At 39.2% G+C, this 20790-nt stretch overlaps 1 protein-coding gene across 3 annotated transcripts in view; it reads left to right on the forward strand.

Annotated features, from left to right (window-relative positions):
• The window catches only part of TMTC1 (transmembrane O-mannosyltransferase targeting cadherins 1), a 303326-nt gene that overhangs the window by 122455 nt on the left and 160081 nt on the right, over positions 1-20790 (forward strand). For all 3 annotated transcript variants that reach the window (XM_021092123.2, XM_021092125.2, XM_021092124.2), the window contains exons 6-7: positions 16486-16567; positions 19348-19451. In XM_021092123.2, coding sequence (XP_020947782.1) covers positions 16486-16567; positions 19348-19451 — 186 coding nt within the window. The remainder of the gene's footprint in view (positions 1-16485; positions 16568-19347; positions 19452-20790) is intronic.

Consider the following 20790-nt stretch of genomic DNA (forward strand, 5'->3'; position numbering starts at 1 on the left):
GGCCTGCGTTCTGCACGGATGCAGCAGTGGAGGAGAGACGAAGAGAGGATGCACAGGGTGGCCTCTCCCACTTGCAGTGGTGGCCCAGTCTATGTCCTGGGTATGCTGATCGGAGTTGGGACCCTGGGGAGAGGCAGTCCTGCTCCAGTTATCTAAGGACTCCTAGTGACAAGGGCAACACCAGGTAAGGACTGGGGCAAGCTCAGGGGAAAGGGAGCTGCCTGGGTGAGATCACTGTGCCCATACCTGACTGAGCAAAAGGCAAATGAAATCAACATCAGTCATATTTAGGGATAGTCTGCCACTGTTCCAGCCATCAGGGTTTTAGAGTCCCAATTTAACTTTTCTTTATTCAGATTTCAGACACCTGACTTTGAGACTCTAAGGAATGCACCAAGTACAGGAGTAAGGCTGCTACTCTCTGCTTTCAGGGAGCCCTCCTTGCCTGGGGCAGGCTGTGCTCACATTATTCCCTGTGCAGCTCTGTGGGCTCCTCTCCTCTTGGCCCCTTCTGCCTTCCCCTGCTCTCCCATCATCTTTGTCCCTCTAGGCCCAGGTCAGATCTCATGTCTTCTCTGCAGCCTCCTTTTCTTGTCCAGTCCATGTTGATTTCTTCCTTCTCTGAAATCCTTCGGTCCTTTATCATGTGCAAAAAGTACATAGTGGGTGGTGTCATGTTGAGAGTGTGGGCTAGGGAATCAGATGCGTTGCTTCAAGTCCCAGATCTGTTAATTACTAGCTTTATGATCTTGGGCAAGATGTGACACTTCCTTATGTCCCAGTTTCCCCATCTGAAAAATGAGACTAGATATAATATCTGTTGCATAGTTGTTATTTGTTGTGTGTGTGTGTGTGTGTGTGTGTGTGTGTGTGTGTAAAGAATGAATGCATGTGGTTCGAAGAGTTGCTGGCCGGTGTTGTACACCTGCTAAATGTTACTTATTATTTAAATGTTAAATGTATGAATTTATTCCTTTCATGTGTTGTTTCCAATGCTTATTAAATTGAATATTGCTGTGGAGAGGGTTCAAGGTGGCGTCATAAGAAGATCCTAAACCTATTTCCTCCCATGGACATAACCAACCTATGCCTATATATGGAAAGGCACTAGAAAACTGCATGAATAGTCTCCACAGTAAAGGGTGGAAGGACAGCATCAAGATGGGTAGGAGAAACCAAAGATCTTGCCAAGGGAAAAACCACTCCCCAGCTGCAGCAATCCATAATCAAAAGGATCACAAGGGTATGGATCTTTTCTCCAAGGAGCAAGGGACCCAAGCTCCATATCAGGTGCTCTAACCTTTAGATTCTGCACAGGAGAGATGAGGCTCCAAAACATCTGACTTTGAAAACCACTGGGGATTACATCCTGGAAAACTACAGAGCTGTAGGGAATGTAAGCCTGCTTTTAAAGGTTTGCACATAGACTCACTCTAGCTGAAAACAAGTGCAAAACCACTAGATTAGAGAATGTGAACTTTAAGTGAAGGGGACCAATTTAATAATCTTAAAGCATCTGCCAGAGAGGGATGCTACCCAGAGACTGAATGGGAAGATATAACATTTATAAATGTATGTGCACCCAACAGAAGATATATAAAGTAAAAACTAGCAGACTTAAGGGAGAAATTGAAAGAAATACAATAATAGTAGGGGACTTTACCACTCCACTTACATTAATGGATAGAGCATCCAGACAGAAAATCAATAAAGAAAAACTAAACTAAATGATATATTAAACCACATTGACTTAATACGTATATATAGAACATTTCATGCCAAAGCAGCAGAGTACATATTCTTCTCAAGTGCACATGGAGTATTCTCCAGGAGAGATTATATGTTAGGTTACAAAACAAGTCTAAATAAATTCAGGAAGATTGGAATCATATCAAGCATCTTTTCTAACTGCAATGGTGTGAAACTAGAAATCAATAACAAGAAGAAAATGAAAAAAAAAAAAACCCACAGAAATGTGGGAATTTAGCAACACTGCTGCTGAGTAACCAAAAGTTCATCAAAGAAATCAAAGGAAAAATAAAAAACTAGGGACAAATGAGAATAGAAATTCAACATATCAAAATCTATGGGATATCGCAAAAGTGGTTCTGAGACGGAAGTTCATCGTAAGAAACAAAAAAAATCCCAAACAATCTAACTTTACACCTAAAGAAGCTAGAAAAAGAAGAACAAATGAAGTTCAGAACTAATATAAGAAAGGAAATCATGATGAGTAGGAATAAATTGAGGCTGAAAAAAAATTAGAAAAGATCAGTGAAACTAAGCTGTTTTTGAAACAATAAACCCAATCAAGCCATTAGCTAGACTCACCAAGAAAAAGAGAAAGGGCTCAAATAAACAGTATCAGAAATGAAAGAGGATACATTTGTTACAGCTGATACCACAGAAATACAAAGGATCATAAGAGACTACTACAAACAATTATATTTTAGCCAATAGGACAAACTAGAAAAAAATGGATAAACTTCTAGAAACATACAGTCTTTGATGAATGAATCACGAAGAAATAGAAAATCTGAGTAGACTCATTACTAACCAAGAGATAGAAACAGTAATCAAAAAGCTCCTAACATAAACCCGGGACCAGATAGCTTCTCTGGCAAATTCTACAATTCATTCAAAGAAAATTTAATACCTATCCTGAGACTCTTCCAAAAATTGAGAAGGTGGGAAACCTTCCAGACATATTTGGTGAAGCTACTAGCATTACCCTCATTCCAAAATCAGACAATGACATCAAAGAAAAGAGAATTACAGACCAATTTCCTTGATGATTATAGATGTAAGTATCCACAATAAAATATTAGCAAACCAAATCCAACAATACATTAAAAAGATCACACACCATGATAAAGTGAGTTTATTCCAGGGAAGCAAGGATTATTTAACATCTGCAAAGAGGTCAACATGATACACCTCACAAAATGAAGGATTAAACATAATATGATCATCTCATTATCTGCAGAAAAAGCATTTGGCAAAATTCAACATCTTTTTATGATAAAATCTTTCAACAAAGTGACTCTAGAGGGAATGTACTTCAACATAATAGGGACCATGTATGACAAACCTGCAGGTAACATTATACTCAATGGTGAAAAGCTGAAAGTATTTCCTCTAAGATCAGGAACAATTCAAAGATGCCTACTCTTGCCAGTTTTATTCAACATAATATTCAAAGTCCTAGCCGCAGCAATTAGAAAAGAAAAAAAAAAAAAAAGAAATGAAAGGCATCCATCCAAATTGGAAAAGAAGTAAAACTGTTAATATTTGCAGATATGATACTATTTATAGAACACCCTAGACTCTACAAAAATAAAAAACTGTTAAAACTAATAAATGAATTCAGTAAAGTTATAGGATACAAAATCAATATACAGAAATCTGTAGTGTTTTTTGCACACAAATAATGAGCTATCAGAAAGGAAAATTAAGAAAACAATCCCAGGGAGTTCCCGTCGTCGTGGCTCAGTGGTTAACGAATCCGACTAGGAACCATGAGGTTGCGGGTTCAATCCCTGGCCTTGCTCAATGGGTTAGGGATCCGACGTTGCCATGAGCTGTGGTGTAGGTCACAGATGTGCCTCGGATCCTGCGTTGCTGTGGCTCCGGCGTAGGTCGGCAGCGACAGCTCCGATTAGACCCCTAGCCTGGGAATCTCCATATGCTGCAGGAGGTGTAGAAAAGGCAAAAAGACAAAAATAAATAAATAAATAAATAAATAAAAGAAGAAAAAAATCCCATTTACAGTTGCATCAAAAAAAACACACAAAAACCTAGGAATAAAAGTAAACCAAGGGGATAAAAGCCTTGAACACTGAAAACCGTAAGATACTGATGAAAGAAATTGAAGAAGATGAAAAAAAAAAAAATGGAAAGATATTTGGTGCTCATGGATTGGAAAAATTTATGTTAAAGTAGGAGTTCTCTTGCGGTGCAGCAAGTTAAGGATCTAGCGTTTTTGCTGCACTGGTTGGGGTTGCTGCTGTGGCATGGGTCCAGTCCTTAGCCCAGGAACTTCCACATGCTGCTGGCATGGCCACAAAAAATATTGCTAAAGTGTACATACTATCCAAACAATCTACAGATTCAGTATAGTCCTTATCAACATTCCAATGGCATATTTTACAGAACTAAAACAAATAATTTTAAATTTCTCTGGAACCACAGAAGAGCCCTATTAGTCAAAATAACCTAGAGAAAGAAGAACAAGGCTGGAGGTATCATGCATCATGATTTCAAACTGTACTACAAAAGCTATAGTAATCAAAGATGTATGGTACTGGTATAAAAACACACATATAGATTGATGGAACAGAATTAAGAGTCTAGAAATAAAGCCAGACATACGTGGACAACTAATCTATAATAAAGAACAAAATCCATGCAATGGAGAAAGGACAGTTTGTTCAATAAATGGTGGTGGGAAAACTGGACAACCACATGCAAAAGAATCAAACTAGACCACTATCTTATACCATGAACAAAAATTAGCCCTAAGTGAATTAAAGGCTTGAATGTGAGACCTGAAACCATAAAATTCCTGGAAGAAAACATAGGCTGTAACTTTCTTAACATGGGTTAACATAATATACTTTTATAGATATGATTCCAAAGGCAAGGGAAACAAAAGAAAAAGTAAACAAATAGAACTATGTTAAACAAAAAAGATTTCCGAAGTGAAGGAAACCATTATCAAAATAAATAGGAAATCTGCTGAATGGGAGAAGATAATTTGCAAATCATATCCAGTAAGGGGTTAATATCCAAGACATATTAAGAACTAATAAAACTCAACAACAAGAAAACAAACAACCCATCTAGAGACTCTCATACTGAGTGAAGTAAGTCAGAGAGAGAAAGGCAAATACCATATGGTATCACTTGTATCTGGAATCTAATATATGGCACAAATGCACCTTTCCACAGAAAAGAAAATTATGGACTTGGAGAACAGACTTGTGGTTATCAAGGGGGAGGAGGAGGGAGTGGGATGGATTGGGAGCTTGGGGTTAAAAGATGCAAACTATTGCTTTTAGAATGGATTAGCAATGAGATTCTGCCATGTAGCACTGGGAACTATGTCTAGTCACTTATGGTGGAGCGTGATAATGTGAGAAAAAAGAATGTATTCATGTATGTGTAATTGGGTGACCATGCTATACAGTAGAAAAAAAAATTGTATTGGGGAAATAACAATAAAAATAAAAAAAAAAGCTTATCTTGAGGACGCAAATAAAAGAAAATAAAATTTATACTAGGGGAAAAAAATGAAGCAGAGTAAAAAATTAAAAAAAAAAAAAAAAAAAAAAAGGAGTTCCTGTCATGGCTCAGTGGAAACGAATCTGACTAGCATCCATGAGGACTCAGGTTTCATCCCTGGCCTCCCTCAGTGGGTTAAGGATCCAGCGTTTTCATGAGCTGTGGTATAGGTCAGAGATGCAGCTCAGATCCTGTGTTACTGTGGCTGTGGTGCAGGCCAGCAGTACAGCTCCAATTTGACTCCCAGCGTGGGAACCTCTGTATGCCATGGGAGCGGCCATTAAAAAAAAAAAAAAAAAAAAAAAAAAATTGAGCAGAGGATCTGAAATGGCATTCTCAATAAGACTGTAAATGACCAACAGGCTGATGGAAAGATGTTCAATATCACTAATTATCAGAGAAATGCAAATCAAAATTACAAGGAGATATCACCTCATACCTGTCAGAATGGCTTATATCAAAAAGACAAGTTGGCGTTCCCATTGTGGATCAGCGGTAACAAACCCAACTAGTATCCATGAGGATGTGGGTTCAGTCCCTGGCTTCACTCAGCGGGTTAAAGATCTAACATTGCTGTAATGTAGGTCCAAGGTGTGGCTCGGATCCTGTATTGCTATGGCTGTGGTGTAGGCTGGTGGTTACAGCTCCGGTTCCACCCCTAATCTGGGAACTTCCATATGCTGCAAGTGCAGCTCTAGAAAAACAAACAAACAAACAAAGACAAGGCATAACAAATGCTGTTAAGGATGTGGAAGAAAGGAAACTCTTACACTCTTGGAGGTCCTGTAAAGTGGTGCAGCCACTATGCAAAACAGTATGCAAAACAGTATGGAGGTATAACTACTATATGACCCACCTATTCCACTTCTGTATGTTTATCTGAAGATCACAAAAACATTATTTCCAAAAGACACATATACCCTTATATTCATTGCAGCATTATTTACAGTAGGCAAGATATGGAAACAAACTAAGTGTCTGTCAAATACTGCTCAGCCATTAAAAAGAACGAAATCCTGCCATTTGTGATTACTTGGATGGACCTGGAGGGTAGTTTGCTGAGTGAAATAAATCAGACAGAGAGAGCCAAGTAAAACAAAAACAGACTTATAGACACAGAACAGATTAATGGTTACCAGATGGAATGGAGTTGGAGGGCAGGGGAAGTGAATGATAAGTATCAACTGTATGGTGGTGGGTTGTAACTAGACTTGTAGAGGTGAACACTCTTATTGGTATATACAGATGTTGATATAATGCAATAGTATACCTGAAACTTACGTAATAATATATTAAATATTGTTGTTGGAATAGCTTATGATTTTTCATATTGATGCAGTCCTAGTGGCTTTTTTGTTAATTTCCTAAATTGGTCAGATATCTTCTGGTATCGCAAATTTTCATCCTTTTAAACATATTATTGATGTTTTTGTACTTCCGAAAATAGTATTTGAAATTTAAGCATCCTCCTGGAAGGTGAAGACAGATTTAGTTGGCAATGATGTGGAAGATAACAGAGTATTGGTGGTTAAGGGCACATGTTGGCTTTATATTCTGACTCTTTTCCCTTACTATCTGTGGGACCTTGGGACAATTTAGTTGACCATTAAATCCTTGGTTTCTCCACTTGCGAAAGGAAGATATTAAGAAGAAGATATCTTGGAGTTTCTACTGTGGCACAGTGGGTTAAGAATCCTACTTAACAGCTTGGGTTGCTGAGGAGGTGAGAGTTTGATCCCTAGCTCAGCAGAGTGAGTTTTAACATTGCTTCAGCGGTGGTGTAGATTGCAAGTATGGCTTGGATACAGTCCCTGGCCTGAGAACTTCCATATGCTGTGGGTGCAGCCATTTAAAAAAAAGTGTGCATCTTATTATGTGCTAAGGATTATACACATAAGAACCATGCCTGGGATACAGTAGACATTTACTATTATTGTTACTGTTAATGAATGCAGTGTGTGCCTCTTCATTGTACAGGACAGTCCCAATGTTATTTTTTTTTCACGAGCTTACTTTTACTTGAATTTTTTAGCCCACTTACCCCAATAAAGGGGTAAAATCAGAAAATATGATTATGGTATCATTGTCTTTAATCTTTTTTTTAGTGCAAATGTTTACTTGTATATCTGCACAAATATGTGTTGCAAGTGGTTTCCATGGGTTTCTTAGAGTCTCTAGTGTGCAACAAGTTTGGACTGATGGGAATAAGGAAAAAACCACAGCAAATGTTGTCTATATAGCATATTGAAGAAGAGACCACATGATACAGGTGAAAGGCATGGAATTGAACATGAGAAGAGTCGATTCTGGTTTGGGATTAAGTGCTCACTAGGTCTAGATCAGCACTGTGAGGCCGGAGCTGTCTGTCCTGCCACCTTCATATGGATCTTTAAAGGATTAAATGTTAGACCGGATTGAAAAACCCTTTGACATAAAAAAATCCCATATGAGTATATAATATGTATCTTCTTGTAATGGGTTCTCATTTTGGCAAGTTAAATATTCTGATTAGTAGAAAAGGTGTCTTTTTTTCATTTAAAATTTTTAATACAATTTTAAAGGTTATCTTCCACTTATAGTTATTTCAAAATGTTGGCTATATTCCCTGTGTTGTACAGCATATACTTACGACCTCATACACCCAATAGTTGGTACTTCCCACTTCCCCTAGAAAGTTTTTATATATGCAGTAAGTTGATGACCAATTAACACAATATTAAAGTACATTAAGAAAAAATTTAACACCTAAATTATACTGTTAACTAGATATAACAGCACACGACTTTTCTTATTTATTATTATGGTAAGATCTCTCCATCCACTTGGACTCAGATCTCCTCTCTGTTTCTTTTTTTTTTTTTTTTTTTTTTTGTCTTTTGGCTTTTTCTAGGGCTGCCTCCGCGGCACATGGAGGTTCCCAGGCTAGGGGTCTAATCAGAGCTGTAGCCACCAGCCTATGCCAGAGCCACAGCAACGCTGGATCCAAGCTGCGTCTGCCACCTACACCACAGCTCACGACAACGCTGGATCGTTAACCCACTGAGCAAGGGCAGGGATTGAACCCGCAACCTCATGGTTCCTAGTCGGATTCGTTAACCCCTGGGCCACGACGGGAACTCTTCCTCTCTGTTTCTAAATGTGATATCTCAGAAATGTCCAAATTAAGTTCTGTCCAGCATTTCCCCCTTTGGGCTTCTGGGCCCTTTGCTCTGTGTTATGGGCCTGAGTGTAGACCAGTGTCACACAGTGCTAACGCTCCTCATCTAGAAATCAGATTGAGTTGTCTCTGAGTGAAGTCTTTTACTGGCTGCTCACTGCCATGCCATCAGAACAAGGCCCAAAGCCTACAGTGGAATGGGAAGGCCTGTGGGGACGTGGCCCCTGCCTGCCTCTTTAGCCTCTCTGCCCACCCCTCTGCCACTATGAAATTCTGCAGCTGTACAACTGACTCTTTCTTCCTGCTTGTCAGCTCTCAATCCAAGGCCTCTGTATGTGCATGTTCTCTTTTTCTCCTCACTGGACTGATCCTCTTCTTCTTCAGGTGTCAGCTTTATTCTCCCTTTCTTGGGGCATCCTTCTCCCTCTCTCTTTCTCCTCCCCGTGCTGGTCATACTACGGTGCGGTGACACCCTCCCAGTCCTGCTTACCCTCTCCTTGTAGCCATCTCTTCTCACTTAGATTTCTGAATCAGCCCACCACATATGGATTTTGCATTTCAGTGTGTGGCAACCACTACATATATAAAATACCTTTTTTTTTTCTTTATTTTTAAGGCCCCATCTGCACCATATGAAAGTTCCCAGATTAGGGGTTAAATCAGAGCTGCAGCCACAAGCCTACACCATAGCCACATCCAGAGCAACACTAGATCCAAGCTGCATCTGTGACCTACACAGCAGCTTGCAGTAGTGCCAGATTCTTAACCCACTGAATGAGATCAGGTTTCGAACCTGCATCCTAATGGACATTATGCCAGGTTCTTAACCTCTGAGTCACAACAGGAACTCCTAAGATACTTCTTAAGAGACCCCTCAAGAATTGCACACTGCCTCACCCCATTCATTTGCATGAAAAACTTTTATTATATGTTTTATTCTAGACCAGTACAAACTGATGAAGATATCAAAGATGATCCTTTATTATTTTGAATGAATTAGAAGTCATTGTGTTAACATGCAGAAATGCCATTTAATAAATTATCTGTGTTGAAAGTGTGCTGAATAAAACAGTTCTGTTTTACTTTGATGCTGTATAGAGTAGTGGATGCTTTGGCTTTGGTTTTGGGTCTCACCTCTGCCACTTGCCAGCTTTGAGATCCTGAGTGAGTACTTCCTTCAGCCTCATTTGCAAGATGGGGACAAGTATGGACTCCCAGCGCTGGTCCGAGGTTTAAATGAAATGAAAAAGGTAAAGCACTTGGCACAGTGACTGGCATATTTTAAATGCATAAAGTGTATCCTATTATTAATGCATTGAATGAGCTGGGGCTTTAGTTTTTATTTAGATATTTTATTAAATTTTATTTATTTATATTGTTTATTTAGTTATTTTTAATGAATGAACCCAGGGCCTTAGTAACAAGCAAGAATGATATCACCAAAACTGAATTTTTGCTTAACATGTAGAATAAAAATTGGTGCCTCTGCCTAAATTCATGAAGCCTAAACTCATTGACCTTTGGCACTAAAGGACCATGACCTTTTGCAAGTCAGATAACATTTCTGAGCTTTTTTTTTTTTCCCCCACCTGTAAAGCTACCTGAGCTGTTTTGATCCCTTCCAGTTCTAGCTATGATTTTAAGAATGGTTAAAAGAACTGAAACTAATATTCCCCTTTGCCTTCTCTGTCTTTATTTCCACTATTCTGTGTGTGATAATTTAAGTCAATATTTCTTTGTAAGTAACGTGCTGAGTGAAGAATTCGAAATTTCAAGAAGGCATTTTTATCACAGCCACAGGATGGGGTGTTGAAGTTCATTTAGGTTTCTAAAAGTGAACTTAGAAATTCATCATTGTCTTAAAATAATCACCACCTTCCCTCCAGAAACTGCATTTGAATATCAAAGGAGACATCAAAAGTAGTTGTGTTCCCCCATAAAAGGCCATTGGATATTAAGGTTTAGATGAGGAACTTTATGGGTTCCAGGAGAGTGCATCAAAGAGAGAAACCAAAGACACTTAGATTTCTTTTGTTGTTTTTGTACATCTTTTCATCTTTTCAAATGTGAGCTATGTCTTTGCTACTTTGGTCAACTGAGAGATCTTTTTTCTTTTTGTTTCAAAAAGAAGCAGGGTTTCTAAACTCCTGTTCTAAAAAGCTCTACATTCAAATTCTTTTTCCTTCTTTCTTTTCTTGGTCATAGTATGATTCTTTGTAAATCTTCTTTACAGCCTTGAAAGAGCAGGAGAAAAAATTAGTGTTGTGTGTTATAGAAAGAATTTTATGTACAGCTTTTTATAATTTATTGGTATGTTAAATAAAAATAACTGTAGCTGAGATGTTTGCTGTTGGAGCTGTTAGTAAGGCAAAAATTGTCAGATTTTTATAGATTCTGAGAAGGGCTGAAAAATGTAATATTTTCGTTTAAACCACCAGGACTCCTCCAACTTGCTGTCCACATTGCATGCTCTGTGTTCTTATTGTGTACCCAATTTAGCACTGGAGAGTAAAGAAAGCACAAAGAAAAGAGGCTGAGTAGAGGTAGATAAATATTTTTAAGATTTCTATTTGGTTCTGTAAGCATTTCTTGATCATTTTACTATATATATATCAGTTATTGGTTAACACAATAATTCTGTGTTAACAAAGTTCAGTGACTTAAAATAATAAGCATTCACTTAGCCCTCAAGATTATGGGTTGGGGAGTTCCTGTTATGGCTCAGTGGTTAATGAACCCAACCAGTATCCATGAGGATGTGGGTTTGATCCTTGGCCTCACTCAGTGGGGCCTTGAGCTGTGGTATAGGTCACAGATGCAGCTCAGATCCTGCATTGTTGTGTAGGCCAGGGGCTACAGCTCCAATTGGACCCCTAGCCTGGGAGTCTTGGGTGCAGCCCTAAAAAGACAGGAAAAAAAAAAAAAAAAAAAAAAGATTATGGGCGGGTGACTTTGTTACCAAACACAGGTCTGGGTAACAGGGAAAGTTGCTTTAATCAGAAAGCCAGCAATCTGGGGAGAAGGTGGACTCATGTCCCAAAACCATCTCTGAAAATTCTGCTCTGCTATGAAAGTTTTTTAAGGGAAACAAGAGAAACAATCTCAGTTAATCATTGAGATAAGGGGTCAGAATCATCACTATCTCCCACTTTTTTACTCCTTGTGATCTTTTTTTAGGTGCTGTCTGGTTCACACATTTTGCTTATGTAATTAGAGAAGGGGTAGCTGGGGAAAAGCTCAGGTCATCTGTTACTTATTTTTCACATCTATTTCTTTGATCTAAGGAAAGAGCTGGCAGGTTAGGCAAAGTATTGTGTGATCAAAAGATTTGAAATATGTGCTTGGGCCAGAGGTTAGTTATAAAATATATCCTTGATAAGTGTGAAGACAAAAGGACCTCCTGAGGAGATCTCTTTCTTGCAAAGAGCTGCTTAAAAATTCAGGTGGCTGGTTGTCCTGGTCTCAGCTAAAGCCTCTAAATGAGATTTGAGGACTGAGTCGGTATGGAGGGTAACTTCAGGAAGAAGTACCATTTAGCTCTGAATATTTGAAAATGATCAACTAAAGAGGTGGATGTTAGTGTTAGAAAATTGGGGGTCAGAAAACTTGGAGTGTATGAAGCATAGGTTATGAAATTATTTTGGGAGTTCCCGTCGTGGCTCAGTGGTTAACAGATCGACTAGGAACCATGAGGTTGCGGGTTTGATTCCTGGCCTTGCTCAGTGGGTTAAGGACCCGGCATTGCTGTGAGCTGTGGTGTAGGTTGTAGACGCAGCTCAGATCCTGTGTTGCTATGGCTGTGGCGTAGACCGGCAACTACAGCTCTGATTAGACCCCTAGCCTGGGAACCTCCATATGCCATGGGTGCAGCCCTAGAAAGACAAAAAGACAAAAAAAGAAAGAAATTATTTTGGATAATCTTGATTTTTTTTCTTTTATTTGCCTAAAATCAGAACTTGTAAAAAATGCAGAATTTGGAAGTTCCCTTGTGGAGCAGTGGCTTTAAGGATCCTGTGCTACTGAAGCTTTGGCACAGGTCGAACCTACAGCACAGGTTCAATCCCTAGCCTGGGAACTTCCACAATGCCATGGGTGCAGCCAAAAATAATTCAGAATTTGATAATACCAATACCCTAAGCTAATGTTAAAATATTTTTTCATGTGCAACAGCAAATTATCTGGGGTCTACTTAAAAGTTAGGTATCAACTAATATTTGCTTCACTCTAATCGCTTGGCATTCCTTTTTAACAAATTTAGTAGATTTGGGGTTCCTGCTGTGGCTTAGCCAGTTAAGAACCCGAGTAGTATCCATGAGGATGTGGGAAGATCCCTGGCCTCACTCAGTGGGTTAAGGATCTGGTGTTGCCACAAGCTCAGGTGTAGGTTGCAGGTGCGGCTTGTATCCTGCATTGCTGTGGCTGTGGTGTAGATCTGCAGCTGCAGCTCTGATTCAACCCCTAGCCCAGAACTTCCATATACCCCAGACATGGCCGTAAAAAGAAAAAAAAATTTAGGAGATTTTTTATTTTTCTTTAGTTGTTGTCTTTGATGTCATCAGTTGGTGAGGACATCCGAGGATCCTAATACTTTGGACCTGAAAGGGACCCTGAAACCATTTAGTCCAACTAAAATTGATACAGGAAGGAAGTGAAGCTCTTATAGATAGATTTGCACCAACTCATGTGACAGATGAGTTGGAATAGCAAAAACAACCCTGGACTCTTATTTCCTATTCTGATGGTTTCCTCAGTCATTTAATTTTGTTATTGGCATGTTCCCTGGCTTTGCAGGTTAAGCAATGGAGAATCTGAACTGAAGTTGAGAGCTGTCAGTGATGGCATTTGTGTAGTTCCTTGTGTTCATAAGGCACTCTCAACTTTGTTAGCTTGTGATTAAAATGAGTAGTTGAGACAATCTGATGTCCTGGTTAAATATTCTAGTTTTTCAGTGTCTTCCTCTATTAAAAAGTAATTATAATGATCTTCCTCATGGAATTGTTGTAAATTGTAAAGGAATTACTACATTTGAATCACTTAGATTTATGCCTGACAGATATTGTTTGCTCTTTTTTATTATTTTTGTTATTATTCATTGCTGTTTGGTTCTAATTCACAAACATCATGGAATAAAGGGGAAAATTTCACTGTCCAATTTTTTGTGGGAGGGGGAAGAGGAGGGGATGCAGAAAATTCAGCTCTTGAAGTTCTTCTTGTAGGAGCTGAGGAATCTCAGGCTCTAATCTAATTTTTACCAAAACAGGAGGCCATGCCTTTTTGGCTTATTTTCTCATTTAATTTTGGTTAACAACTAGAAACTAAAATCTTGAAAAGAGGTCATTTCAAACACTGTTCTCATTGCTTTGGGATGCCACATTTTAAAGAGGAAATTATTTGTAAATAGTAAAGTATTTAACTCATTACTTTAACTCATTAAGTTTTGAGGAAATAGAATTTCTCATGGAGGAAGAGTTTCTAAACAAAGCGACACTTTATGAATACATCTCTTTGCAAGAACCATCATAGTGAGCTTTCAGTGAAACAAAATATGAATTACCTAAGTTTAGCCTCTGAAACCCTATAGTTTGTTTTATAGAAAGGAAACCACTTCTAATTTTTCCACTGTGTTAAAATAAACAAGCCACAGAGGGAACCGGAGAAATGAAATTTCTAAAAGCAGACCAACCCAAGAAGGACTTTTTCATTCAGATGTGTTGCAACTCCAGCCCTTTTCCATCCCACACGGCCATTCCTTTTCTCTCTCTGCTGCCACTTACCCTACATCCTGTAAAGGAACAGCAGAAATAACCAGGGTTGGTCTTTGCTGAGTTGGCCTGAAAAAGGTAGTCCTAGTAGAGGCAGAGCTGAGAAAAGGCACTTGGCAGTGCTTCACCCTTTTTGGAATCACAGACCTGGCTGACACTGGAGATCAAAGCCAAGGATTTTGCCTCAGAGAAACACAGAGGCAGACAGACACAAAATCTCATGTAGAGTTTCAGGAAGTAATGGACTTCCTCAAGCCCATTTCAGAACAAAAGCGATGCACCTGCCATCATGAGAGCTGACTGTATCCCTCACTTTCCTCCTTGACAAGCTGTGTTTTGAGAGTTAGGAGAGATGAAAGCATTTAATGTAGTGCTTAGGGGTGGATCCAGTCCAGAGCTTGCTGAAAGTGGATTCTGCGTAGTATTTTTCGAGCTCACTTCATTTTCTCCTCTCATTAAATGCTTAAATGGTCAGATTTCTTTCACATCTGTGTATCACTTGAACAGCTGTCCATGAACCAGGAAGAAGAGAAGGGACGCCAGAAGGAGGGAACCTGCCTCTGACACTGTCTCCTCTTTCCAGTGCCAGTTGGATACTGCTAGCTGTTTCAAAACAGAGGGATCACTTATATTTTTTTAAGCAGCCATCAAGTTACAAGCTTCTTTGTGAGATACTAACCCGCTCAGGTCTTGGGAAAGGATTGCTCTCCTTATAGAACATCCTTGCTCTGTCAAGGGACCTCAAATGCAGATGTTAAGAGATTCTGGGGAAGTTTTCCTTTGAGGAAAAATTGGACTAAGAAAAGTAAGAGGAGTCCCCATTGTGGCTCAGTGGGTTAAGAACCTGACGTAGTGTCCATGAGGATGCAGGTTCAATCCCTGGCCTTGCTCAGTGGGTTAAAGGTCTAGCTTAGCTGCAAGCTGCAGCCTAGGTCACAGATGGGGCTTGGATCTGGTGTTGCTATCATTGTGGCTGTGGTGTAGGCCAGCAGCTGCAGCTCTGATTCAACCCCTAACCTGGGAACTTCCATATGCCACACGTGTGGCTCTAAAAAGAAAAAAAGTGAAAAAGGACAGGGGAAATAAGGATGAGTTAGGAAATGCTTGCTGGATTATGTGGTTTGCTTTAACTTTTTTAAATCCTATACTTTCTTTAAAATACGGAAATTTGCCTGTAGGTGAAAAGGACTTGGTTTAGGTTTTCCTAGAGATTGTGGACAGCCTTCTCTTGCTTCCCTTTCATTGTTTTTATTAAAACCAGCCAGTCACATGGCTTATATGTAGATATATACAGCTTTCACTTGTACACCTGAGTCAGCTATGGCAGATGCAGGGTCCACACAAGTTCCTCCCTTTCTAGAAGTGACATTCTTGCAATGTAGTTTCATTCAAAAGGTCATAGGCCGGTGGGGAAATTATCCATTGTATATGGGTGAGCTCTGGTACCCACACTGATGCTTGATAACTTGGTTACCTTAGATAAATTACTTAACTTCACACGACCGTAGCATCCTTTTTTAATGATTAAGACACTTGTGAGATCTTTTGTGCATGGAAGACCTTGTACCTCTCAGAGAACATTAGGTAGGCAAATGAACTCTTGCTTAAGATCATCCTTGTCAGGAGTTCCTATTGTGGTGCAGTGGAAACGAATCGGACTGGGAACCATGAGGTTTTGGGTTCGATCCCTGGCCTTGCTCAGTGGGTTAAGGATCCAGCGTTGCTGTGAGCTGTGGTGTAGCTCACAGCCGTGACTCAGATCTGGTGTTTCTGTGGCTGCGGTGTAGGCTGGCAGCTGTAGCTCCCATTAGACACTTAGCCTGGGAACCTCCATATGCTGAGGGTGCGACCCTAAAAAAAGCAAAAACAAACAAGAAAATTATCGTCCTTGCGACCAGTGTAATAACGTAGTTATTAGAATGCCCGGGTTATCTGGAATTAGATGGGATAGTCATATTGATAGCTAACTGTGCTAGGTTCAGTTCTATATATTATCACATTTATTCCTTACAACTTTCCTATGAAGCAGATGCTACTATTATCCCCTCTTTTGTAAGTGAGAAAAATGAGTGTGCAGAGATTAAAAACTCATTCGAGATCTTCCAGAGCATAAGTAGTGGAGCTGGAGGATTGAAATCTTCAAGGTCTGGCTCTCGAAGCCATGTTCTTAGCTATGACCCTTTCCAGCCTTCACTGGCACTAAAGGCTGTTTGCATGGAAAGAGAAATGTAGGTGTGGGGACTCTGGCTCTTACAGAACATGTTTTTTTCTTTCCCGTTTTAGGTACCTGACAGCAAGCAGCAGTAGAAATTTCCTGCTTACCATGAGGCCATTCTTAAAAAGAGCCATTCTGGTCATAAGTTATGTAAGTATATATATGCTTCTGAAATATCTGATAAGAAATATTTCACTGTAATGTGACTCAAACACATGATCCACATTGTTGAACAGAATTAGCAATAGATCCTAACATGATCTTAAGATCAAAGAGTTTACATGCCACACATGTTACAAAGCTTTGGAAGCTATCTATGTATGAAAGCATTCTAAGGATATGTGAACTCAGTGACACCCACAGAATTAACTGTAACATTTCATGAGTCCACTTCAGGGTGCTGGTCTCTGCAACACATACCTGGCTGTATCAGTTATCTATTGCTGCATTACTAACCACCCCAAAAGGTACTGGCTTAAAACAACCATATAGCCGCCATAAATGCTTTAGTTTGGGCAGCATCCAGCTGGCTAATTCTTCTCTTCATCATGATTTTTTTGCTGAGGTTGCTCAAGCAGGTTTGTGCAGCTCCCTGCTGGGCTAGGTCACCTCTTTGTGATAATTAGTCCTCTAGAGCCTCTCCCTGTGGCTGCCATCTCTGGAGGAAGGGACAGGACCTCTTGACAACATGACAGCTGGATTCTAAAAGGAAAAACCAAAAGTTGCAGGCCCTCACAAGGGTTGGGCCCAGAAATGACACAGTATTTCTTTTATCGTATTCTGTTAGTCAATGCAAGTCATAAGACCAGCTTTAAGGGGAGGAGCAGGTGACTCCATTCTTGATAGGAAGAGCAGAAGGCACATGCAAAGAGGGTAGGACTTCTCGGTGGCCATCTTTGGTGACTGTTACATTAATCATCCTCGTACACTGTTGGCTATTTCCATTGAAGGAGATTAGGAGACCAGGCTTTCACACTGTTGCTGTTTCTCATAAATTCCCTGTCCAGACGTATCATGAATTTTGATAGGAAACTTATGAAAACATTTTTGAATCGTAATGTTAACAGATAATGTGATTTTTTTTCCTTAGCACTAAATATTTTTGAATTGTAATATTAATAGTTAATGTGATTTTTTTTCTTGCATGTTTATGCAAGATGAATATGCAAAAACTGAATGAGGTGGTGAGCCTTGGACAACTCCAATGAAAGGGCCAGAAGATTTCTCAAAAGAATTCCCCAGTATCTTTGCATAAAATTAGGGAGATTCAACAGTTATTTCAGAAGTTATTTATTTTCGTAGAGTTGTTGGAAATGCAAGGAATTTGGCATTATTTCTTTGAAGCAGCCCCACACCTCCTGGTATAGGGCACTTAATTCCTTTAGGCAGTTCAGGAAGAGGTTAAAAAGCTTTTCCTGAGTCTCTTGGATCTTAATTGCCTTCAGGTCAAAACAGTCTACAAGTGGTATAAATATTCTCTTCCCTCCCAGTAGTTTAGGAAATTCATATTCTTTTAGGAAACTCTTCCAGTTACTTTTATAGTTAACATTTGCCACTATAATATGCTTAAGAATTTAAATTTAGTTTGTATACATGTTAATTAAGATGATTTTTAATTGCTGCCTGGGCTTTTTTTTTTTTTTTTTTTTTTTTTTCTTTTTATAGCCGCACCTGTAGCATATGGAAGTTCCTTGGCTAAGGGTTGAATCTGAGCTGTAGCTGCTGGCCTACACCACAGTCACACTGACGCTGGATCCAAGCTCCATCTTCAAATACACAGCAGCTTGCGGCAATGCCAAATCCTTAACCTCCTGATCAAGCTCAGGGATTGAACCTGCATCCTCACAGACACTGTCGGGTTATTAACCCCCTGAGCCACAACAGAAACTCATGCCTGGGCATTATTTACTGCTGATATGCTTTTGGCTGACAAAATACATGCATTTCAGATTTTTGGATTTGGGGTCCCTTATATAAAAAGTATTCATGAAATAAGTCAGTGAATGTTATGGAAAAAGTCCAGCCTAAACTACTGCCCAATATTAATTCTTTAGTTTTATTCAGGCAGAGATTTCCCTCTGACTTTAACAGAAACAACGTGATTGGTCATATTGAAATGGGAATTACATCTCAAAAGTCTGTGTGGATGGATTCTTCTATAAACAAAACTCATCCCACAGAAGTGGCCCTGGCCTCTGGTTTTCTTACCCACCTTTGCAACAGAATAACACTATTCAGTGGTAAAATTCCATGGAATGACACAAAAGATGTTCCTTGGTGTTGCTGAAATAACCCTTCAGGAAGGGTCTGCTTTAGAGCATTCAAGGGCTGGAGCATCTCCAAAGTGTTTATTCAGGCCACGAAGTATCATCTATTTTACTTTAAGGTCACTTTCATGAGGCTGTGTGAGTGGAATCATTAAGAAATGGGGCATTGGGAGTTCCTTTGTGGTGCAGCAGGTTAAGAATCCGGTGTTATCACTGCAGTGGCTCAGGTCGTTGCTATGGTGTGGGTTCAGTCCCCGGCCTGGGAACTTTCAACTTCTGGATCTTGCAATTTACTAACTGTGGGCTTCTGGGCAGATTACCTCTAAACTTCGGCTTCCTCATCTACCTCTAGGGTAGGGAGGCCTCAGGTGGGTGGAAAGCTTTTAGTGGATAACTGTGGGTAACAGCTAGGAAGGGCTTGAAACTGACAGCTGTATTAAGATTTGATTTGCTTGCCTCCTCCTCACACCTTCCTTGTTCACGCTTCCCTCTACTCAACTATTTCCATCTTTCCTACAATGTTAAGATTTTATAGAAATGTTCACCAGAAAAAAATACATTTAGAACAAAATATTTGTACAGCATCTGAAAGTATCCTCCAGAAAGGGGAGGCTCATCCCCAGCAATCAATGATTTTCTTACCAAACCTGTTCTTCTCTGAAGGTAATTGTTGTTCTGTACTTCCGCCTGTGGATAATGGGAGGATCTATGCCCCTCTTCTCAGAGCAGGATAATCCGGCTTCATTTTCGCCTTACATTCTTACAAGGTCAGTAGAAGTTTTTTTTTTTTTTTTTTTTTTTTTGCTGCTTTACTTGATATTTATCAGATTGTTTAAAATAATCTTAAATGATATATTGGCTTTGCATTTTAACGAAACGAAGGTTGTGTTCTCTTCAGGGTATGTGGAGAAAAGAAACACCTGTTTAGATATTTGGCAACAATTTTCTTTTCAACAATTGGTGCTGTTATGTCAGTATTATTAGTAGTATTCTCATATTGCCATGTTTGCTTACTCAACAAGCATCTATCGTAGCACTTATCTGTAATATCTATTGAGTGGCCCGTATGTCACATGTTATAGGACAATGCACTGACAGGTGTGTAGAGGTTGATTAGATATCACAACTCTTTGTAAGATTAAAATCAGCGGAGGGGGTTCAGTGACGCAGTGGATTAAGAATCCAATTGCAGTGGCTCGGTTGCCCAGGAGTCATGGGTTTAATCCCCTGATGGGCACAGTGGGTTAAAGGATTCAGCGTGGCTGCAGCTGCAGCTCAGATTCAGTCCCTGGGCTGGGAACTTCCATATTCTGTGGGTGCAGCCATTAAAAAAAAAAAAAAAAAATCAGTGGTAAAGTTGAAAATGACTAAGTCAGTTACATCGTATTTGTCCTTAAGAGATGCAGAGATTGTGGATCAAGAAGTGATGTCAACCAGTAGCTCTTGTTCATTGAGATGGCTTTTAATTCCTTATCTATTCAATTTGCTGTGATGGTGTACTTCTGAGGCTTTCAGATATAATTGTATTGGACAATTTTCATAATTTTTTTCAGGGTGTATTATTGCTACAATGTTTATGTGTTAAGGTGGGCTGTTCTTAAATTTTCATGGTTTTATATTATATACTTTTTAATATCTTACATCATTATTGTGATAGTAACCTTCACTTTTCTGTGTTTGCAAAGTCATAATAAATTGTAAGCCTCAACCTAGAGCACATTTATAGTTTTGGCTTACTTATATTTCTTAGGGATGAGAGATTGTTGGAGTTTGATTTTATAAGCCAGACAATGATCTTTACTTTAATTCACTTATTTACCTTATATTTTTAATGGATAAATTCTTGGCATTATATGTTCTTCTTTTCTGTGCTTAATGTTTTCTTCCTTTTTAAAGACTATTTCCCATTGAAAAACAATACCTTCCAATTGGACCCATTTTTGTAATAACTATTATGTCACAATTGGTTTTAGTACTTGTAACATATTTGTATTTAAAAACCTTGAATATGCCTTCAGAAATCATATGGTATACAGCCTCTAGTTTTGGCTTATCCCATTGAGGTAGTCTGGAGCCTTAAAATCTATGTCTTATATTTTTCAAAAT

The sequence above is a fragment of the Sus scrofa genome, chromosome 5, assembly GCF_054392235.1.
Source record: "Sus scrofa isolate SSC_HxYL_T2T_F1_AM1 chromosome 5, Sscrofa_HxYL_maternal_Yorkshire_Landrace_v2.0, whole genome shotgun sequence".
NCBI lineage: Eukaryota > Metazoa > Chordata > Mammalia > Artiodactyla > Suidae > Sus > Sus scrofa.